Here is a 7,555-nt window from a genome sequence, read left to right as displayed (position 1 = left end):
AAGCCCGGGGGGTCCCCACCCCACAGTCTGAGGCCCCAGGGGGTCCCTACTCCACACTCTGAGGCCCACTCTGAAGCCTGGGGGCTCCTCACCCCACACTCTGAGGCGCCAGGGGGTCCCTACTCCACACTCTGAGGCCCCAGGGGGTCCCCACCCCATACTCTGAGGCCCACTCTGAAGCCCGGGGGGTCCCCACCCCACACTCTGAGGCCCTGGGGGCTCCTCACCCCATACTCTGAGGCCCAGGGGGTCTTTACCCCACACTGAAGCCTGGGGAGTCCCCACCCCACACTCTGAGGCCCCAAGGGGTCCCTACTCCACACTCTGAGGCCCCGGGGGGTCCCTACTCCACACTCTGAGGCCCGAGGGATTGCCCACCCCACTCTGCCATACTTGCCTCATAAGCTCAAACTCTCCATCAGGGGGGATGAAACTGATGCTTCGCTCAGAGTCAAACTTGCTGAGCCTCACGCACTGGTGGAAGGTGCAGTCATCTATGGCGATGGACTGCTTCCCGCTGTGGGCAGACGCAAAGGCTTGAACAGGGAATGGAGAGGGAAGGAGGGGGAGACAGGGCCCGAGCTCTTCTGGCCTAATCAGGTCTTTGTGGGGAGAGATGGGCCTTCTGAGGAAGCTGGGCCGAGGAGTCGCCCAAGGGCTGAAGCTGGAGAAGCTCGGCCCCATTCAGCCGGGGGAACCCAGCCGAGAACCTAACTCCCTGGGCCGCGGCTGCTTGGCAGTGCCATCCTTCCTCTGAGGCTCAGAATAGGGCAGAGAGGGACATCCGGCCCTGGGGCCTGGGGCTGATGGCATCAGCCAAGTCTCCCCTCCCCGAAGGCCTGCGCTCCGCACACAGAGCCTCCCTCCCACCTCGAGGGTCTCTGCCCACCTCTTGCCAGTCTCATCAGCCGTGCCCTTGCCCTGCTTCTCGATGACGATCTTGTCGTTCATGCCAAACTTGCACTCCGGCATGCCGCTCAGATAACTCTTCATCACCACGCGGCCAGACACGTGGGCGCTGAGCACCTGCCCTGGAGGAGGAGGGCAGGAGAGTCAGGCCTCCGCGCCAGGGCCCGCCCCAGGACTCCCGTGGGAAGCCCGCCTCTCACCCTGGGGAGACATGAGCAGGTTGACGCTCTCCAGCACGTCCAGGAAGAGCTCATTCCGGCGATATTTGATGCCCTCACGCCGCCAGCCAATCTGCCCCGTCACCTGGCTGGTGATCTGAGACTGTTCTTCCTTCGTCTAGGAGGAGGGGGGGTTGGTAGGGTCACAGGAAACTTGCGCAGCTCCCGCCCCCCCCTTTGAGCTCCCCTGGAATCCTGCCCACCCAGCCCCCCAAATCCAGGGAGGAGCCCAAGGGAAGGACACTGAGGCACCAGCCTACCTGATGCTGAAGAAATGCCACAGGGAGGAGGAAGGGAACCAGGAGAGCCAGCATCGGAGCGGAGGAAGGAGAGGAGGAAGGCGGTCAGGGCCAGCCCCAGGGGACACCCACCCGCCCGCTGGCCCACCCCGGGGCCCCCAGACCAAGTCCCAGAAAAGAGTCAGTCGTCCCAGGCACAGGGACCCCCCCCCCCAAGGGCTGCATTTCCTCTTGCCTCCTCCCTACAAAGAAGCAAAGAGCCGGAGCTAAATCCTCGAAAAAGGGGCACAGGCTTGGCCCATCTCCAGCTGGCAGAAGGCCAAGCAGCCTCTCGGAGAAGAGTTGGTAACCATGGCGACAGGGCCAGCCCTGCACTTCCCATCGGGGCGCGTGACCGAACCATGCCAAGGTTCTGGTACCTGGCTCTTAATGCCCTGCTGAGTGATGAACGTTTTCAGAGCTCCCGTCTCCGAGTTCTGGGGGTAGCCGAAGTCCAGGATCTCTGCGGGGGAAGAGGGCTGTCAGTGGCAGAGGCGAGCCTCTGGAGGGAAGGAGCCTGGCCTCCAGCCGGCAGGTGGAAGACCCACAGGGCACCCTGGGCCACGCCCTCGCGGCTCCCCGCCTGGCCAGGGCCCCCTCACCGTCCAACAGCTCGTAGATGAGCACAAAGTTGTTCTTGATGTTTTCTTCACTGATCTTGCCAAAGTAGGCGGCCATGACGTCACACATCTTATAGAGGAACTCAAAGACCATGGCGGCGTTGACATTCTGCTTGGTGACAGCTGCCAGCCAGATGTTGGAGCGCTTGACATGGAAGAAGCTGGTGCGGGCAATGTTGGTGACGGGGGAGCGCACCTGCTGCCGGGCGTGGATCACGTTGACGCGGAAGGCGTCGACGGCATTCCGCCTGAAGGGGGGAACAAAGGACTGCTCAGGGGCTAGCGGAGCAACCCTGCGAGGGGGACACCCCCAGCTGCCACCAGCACCCAGGCCCTCCCTTACAGGAGAGGAGCAGCCTCCCTCTCGCCAGGGGTCAAAGCCAAGCTGAGAAGGTATACGGGATGACCGGCTGCCAGGGACTAGGAAAGAGAGGACACCCTCTGGGTGTCTGGGCAGGCCTAGAAGAGTAGGTGACTGACTGCCAGGCCTGGGCCTCAGTCGCCTTCTACAGGCTAGCTGCATCTCCCTGGTGAAATGGGCCCAGGCCGCCCAAGACACTAAACGTGAGGAGCCACATGAACATTCGGAATGGCTGTGGCCTCCAGAGGCCACCCTGCTGGCCAGCCCCCAGAGGGCCAAGGCGGCGGCCCATTCTCGGGGGTGGGGAGGGAACCCAGAGCTGTTCAGCAGGGACTGGAACTGCCCAAGCTTGATCTGAATTGGATTCCTGGGCAAGTGGAGGGGAAGGGGGGAAGAGGGTGGCCAAAAATCAGGGTTGCGGGCAAGATGCCCGATGCCCACCTATGCCAAAGGCTGCAGCTGGCAGGCCGCTTACCTATTGCTATGGCAGCCAATGAGATGGGATGAGAAAAATGATGCCAACGAGGAGAACAGTGACAGCAACGAGAGAAAGGGTTAGACGGACACACGGACACACGGACACACAGACAGAGGAGGCCCATGGCTCAGGCTCAGTCTCCGGAGGCCGGCAAAGCCCCGGCGTGCAGCGGGCAGCAAGTCCATCGGGGGCACCACAAATGCCATTCTCCTCAAGGAAGCAGCTGCCCTCCCACCCCTCCCCAGCGGCTCCGGCCCCCTAGCCCCCTCAGGTGCACTGATTCTGCCACATCTCCCAAGAGCCAGGGAGCCTAGCCCTAGGCTGGGGCGAGGAGAAAGGTCCAGCTCAGAGCAGAGGGGCCAGGAGTGGTGGAGGAAGGGACAAGAAGCAGTGACTGGAAGGGCCCTTGGGGTCATCTAGTCCAGCTACCTCCCTCATTCTTACAGATGGAGAAACAGAGATGGCAAGTGACTTGCCCAAGGTCACACAGCCAGGCCTGGAACCCTAGTCCCAAGAATCCAAGTTCAGGGCTCTTGCCTCTATGCTTGTTAGCTGAGTGACCTCAGGCAAGTGACTTCCCCTCTCTGGGCAGGACTAGATGGCCTGAGGGCTCTCCCAGCCCCCAGCAGGCCAGCCAGGCCCTGCCAAAGCCTTGCCAAGCAGGCCGGAGTGCTTTGGCCAAGCTCCTGCAAAACAATGGAAGTGCATAGTGGGTGTCCTGCCAGCCCCAACCTGGCCAGAGAAGCAGGACTAGACCCAGGCTCCGTGCTTTCCAGCCTTCCTGCTTGGCTCTCCCAGCTGGCGGGCATGCTGGCATCGCGACATGTTCTGTGGGTGGGGACCGAGCCTGCATGCACAGACCACCAGGGACACTCACCCGATGTCATCTCGGTAGACCCGGGAGATGAGCACCTCCCCCTTGTGGTTGTAGATGAAAAGCCCTCCAATCATGGTGGCGACTCAGTCTCCTCTGCCCATGGCTATGAGAACAGACCTAGGGAAGGAGATGGGGAGAAGGTGAGGCCCAGGCCCAGGGCCCCCTGGGGCTCCACTCAAGGAGCTCATCTGCCTCACCCAAAAACTAAGAGCGGTGTGGAGGGCAGAGACTGAGGGCGGGCCAACAGCCAGGAACCCTGCTGCCCCCTGGAGACAGGGGTATGACTCTGGATGCCAATCCCGCCCAACACTCGCTACCAGTGTGACCCTCCCCCCAGCCTCAGTGTCCTCATCTATAACACAAAAGGCTGCAGTGGATTGCCTTTGAGGTAGTCCTAGGCCCACAGGCAGGATGGACAGTGACTTCCTATCTCTCCCCCCCCAGGTCTCCCTTGGGGCACTTGCAGCCCCGAATCACTGAACAGGCCCCAATGACCCCAACCAGCACCAGTGCCTCCATGCCCTGCTTTCCCCAAGGCTTTCTCAGGTGCAGCAGCTGGGGCAAGGAATCTCCTTTGCCCAAGTCTCAGCTGCCCTGTCACAGGCCCAGCCAGGGTCGGGAGCGTCCGATAGGAGTGGGCAGGGCAGAGTAGAGAGGCTCCGCCAGGCAGAGGGGCGACGCCCCAAACACCCGCAGCTTAAGCAGCTTAGCAGAGCTAACAGCTGACTGAGCAGCTCCCTAAGTTCCAGGGTCTGAGAGGGAGGGAAGGGAATGATTCCCACTCTAGGGCACAAAGCCTAGACCCCATTCCTGTAGCTCAGACAGAACTAAGGAGGCAGCCGGGACCCTGGGAAGATGCCAGGAAACCAGAACGCTTGTGCCTGACAAGTCACCACTTACTACTAGCCGACCGTTGCTAGAGCTAGGTGACCTTGGGCTAGCCGCCTCTTTGGGCCTCAGTTTCTTAACCTGTAAAATGGGAGGGCTGAATCGGGCTTGTAATCTGTAAGGCTGATCTTAAAATGCTATGATTTCTCTGATGGTTTCTGGGTCCTTGCTGCTTACAGAAAGGGCCTTACGTGGAAATGCCTGCAATCCTGCCAGTTTCAGAAAGGACTAACTTTATTCTTCCTCTCTGGGATTAAGCCTGGCATTGGTTACTCCCCCCCCCCGCCCACCCAAACTAGACTTCTCAGATACCTTCTAAATGGTCTGTGGGGTACTGCGGAAACAAAGGGTTTCAGGCCAATAATGGGGGACAAAAGAGCCAGAGGGCACAGGGAGGTGAGGCCCCAGCAGTCCAGGATCGAGTGGCAGCTCTGAGCCCAGCACCCGAGGGGAAGAGAGGAAGAGGGGACCCCAAGGGTTTGCTTAAGGAAGAGTGAGTAAAAATGACAGATTTCTGCTTCAACCCAAGAACCCACAACTCCCTCTGAAAGGCATGACATTGGCAGATTTTGAGCAGAATGGGGGGGGAAGGGGGAGAGTGGCTGGAGAAGTTCCTTTCTCGAAAAAGGACAGGGCAGGAATGAGCAGAGGACTGTTTCTGGGAAATCCGGAAGAATGGGGGGGGGGGGGGCGCTCGGGGGAGGGCCAAACTCCGGGGGGTAGGGGGTGGGGGAGGACGCGGCCCTTGTCTGCCGAGGGAAGGGCACCCCAGGGTAAGCCTCTGTCTCCAGCTAAAGAAGAGTCCAGTCCTAGAGGGTGGGTGGGGTCAGTCCCTGGAGTGAGGGAGAGACTGGAGAGGGCCCTGGATCTGATAAAGAGATGATCAGGGTAAGAGACACAAGCAGAGGGAATGAAGAGGGTGGAAGGGGAAGGGGGAGGGGTGGATGAGCCCAGGTAGGAAAGTGGGGAGAGGAGCACTGCCCTGGAACACAAGGGGGGGAGTGAGAGCATTGGGAAGGGGGGTGTGCAGTGAGTGGGTATGGCCCCTGAGGGGCGGGAAGGAAGAGGGGCCTGGCGCCCTCCTAGACGGAAAAGGGGGGAGGTTTTGCAAGGATGAAGAGCTGAGAGTAGACAGGGTCCTGGCCTGGAGGGAGGGGCAGTCGTAGCAGCCAGGGTGGGCTGGGGGGGTGGCTAATGAAGCAGGTAGAACGAAGGGTCCTGGGAGTGAAGGGGAGAGGCCCAGTCTGGGGTTCTTGCATGGACGGAAGGGGAGATGATGGATCAGTCCCGGTGCTGGGGAGAAGGATGCAGAGGTCAGGGCACAACAAAGGAGTATTTCCTGGTAGGGATGGGGTTGGGAGTGTCTTGGGGGGGGATCAGGAAATGCCATGGCTAGGTGGCATCTCCCTTGGAAAAAGGCATCAGCCCCATAGCTGTCGGGATGGGGCAGAGGCAGGCCCCTTCTTGTGAAGGCACAGGCAAAGGGCCTGACCCTTTGGGCACAGGAAGAGGCCGTGCACTCCAGAGTTAGGGGGGTGAATTCCCATGGGGGAGGCGAGGCCTGGCTTGGGCCAGGAAATGGGAGACAATGGCTCCCTCCTGAAAGGAGGGGGGGATGGGAGGGCAGGGTCCTTCCACACACAGCCAGTGAATCTGAGTAATGGGAGCAGCACCTCAGAGTGCCTGTCCCCAGAGGGTCCGCCCCAGGGTAAGGGGCTGTGGAGCAGGAGCCAGGGGGGCTCTTCTGCAATGGCAGGGAACACAGAGTTCTAGGTTTGGGGCCAAAAGAGACCCTGATGATTATTTCCTTATTTTAACTAAGAGGGAACTTTAATCCCAGAGAGGCAAAGTGCCTTGCCCTAACTCACAAAGCTACTAAGCAGCAGAGGCAGGATTCACACCCAGGACCTCCAAATCCAGTGCTGTCTCAGCTGTCTCATGTTGCCCCTGGGGTACAGCAGGGAAAGGGGTCTGTCCTGGGGGGGAGGGCAGCTGCCTATGGGGAGAAAAGGAGGGGTCTGCCAGAGGGGTCGGGCTCCCAACCGTGGGGGGTATGTGTGGAGCATGGCAGGGGGGCAGCCCTAATCGGTGGGGGGCGGGGTTCCGATACTGCCCTGGCCCTCTCCTGAAGGGATCAGTCTGGTCCCTGGGGGGAGGGCGGGGTCGTCCAGGCGCTCACGGTCCGGAATAGGGGAGTTGGGCGGCTGGGCAGGGGCCAGCGCAGCTGGGGACAACGGCGCCCTTATCTGGGGGGGGCCTCGGTGTCCTCGGCCCAGACTGGTCAGTCCAGGTCCTGGGGCGGGGGGTCCCGAAGACCCTCCAGGGAGGGGGGGGTGTCCGTGGGGGGCGTCCTGGGGGGGGGGGGTCCGGGTCGGGTCTGGGGGCGTCCAGGCCCGCCTCCCCACCCCCTCCCCCGCCGCGCCCCGAGGCATCCATTGATCTCCGCTGCGCTCGGGCCCGAGCCCCCCGCGCCCCTGCTCACCAGGCGCCGCCGCGGCCCGTCCGTCCGTCGGTCGCTTGGTCAGTCGATCCGTGCGAGGGTCCGGCTCCGCCGCCGCCGCCGCCGCCGCCGCTCCCAAGATGTCCGCCCGCCCCCCGCCCGCGGCCTCAGCTTTCACCGCAGTGCCGGCTCCGCCCCGGCCTGCCTACCCCGCCCGGCTAGGCCCACTGCGCACGCGCGTTAGCTCTCCCCGGACTACGACTCCCAGCGGGCCCCTCGGCGCAGGCTCGGGGCACGCGCAGGCTGCACCGCACTACAGCTCCCAGCAGGCTCCGGGGGCCCTTCCCGCTCCAACCTCGCCTCTTTCGGGAAAAGAGTCTCCCAGCATGCTTCGCTCCGTTTTTTCACAGAGCTTGCTGGGAAATGTAGTCGGACTAAGTCCCTCCCTGTCTACTCCCCTGGGAGGCTGGATTAAGAGCCGGAAGG

The 7,555-nt window shown here is 62.1% G+C and overlaps 1 protein-coding gene across 2 annotated transcripts in view; it reads right to left on the bottom strand.

The window, feature by feature from the left end:
- AP2M1 (adaptor related protein complex 2 subunit mu 1) overlaps nt 1-7,193 on the bottom strand; it is a 10,099-nt gene extending 2,906 nt beyond the window's left edge. The window contains exons 1-8 of one of the 2 annotated variants that reach the window (XM_027875352.1): nt 7,112-7,193; nt 3,742-3,858; nt 2,008-2,273; nt 1,786-1,868; nt 1,388-1,393; nt 1,110-1,245; nt 890-1,031; nt 398-517 (exon numbers count right to left, since the gene is read on the bottom strand). In XM_027875352.1, coding sequence (XP_027731153.1) covers nt 398-517; nt 890-1,031; nt 1,110-1,245; nt 1,388-1,393; nt 1,786-1,868; nt 2,008-2,273; nt 3,742-3,815 — 827 coding nt within the window. In that variant the 5' untranslated portion in view covers nt 3,816-3,858; nt 7,112-7,193. The remainder of the gene's footprint in view (nt 1-397; nt 518-889; nt 1,032-1,109; nt 1,246-1,387; nt 1,394-1,785; nt 1,869-2,007; nt 2,274-3,741; nt 3,859-7,111) is intronic. The other variant, XM_027875353.1, reaches the window with a different exon arrangement.
- Nucleotides 7,194-7,555: the final 362 nt, after the last annotated feature.

This window comes from Vombatus ursinus, unplaced genomic scaffold, assembly GCF_900497805.2.
Source record: "Vombatus ursinus unplaced genomic scaffold, bare-nosed wombat genome assembly UNPS02014808.1, whole genome shotgun sequence".
In the NCBI taxonomy this organism is placed as follows: domain Eukaryota; kingdom Metazoa; phylum Chordata; class Mammalia; order Diprotodontia; family Vombatidae; genus Vombatus; species Vombatus ursinus.
This window is presented reverse-complemented; position numbering and strand designations above follow the sequence as displayed.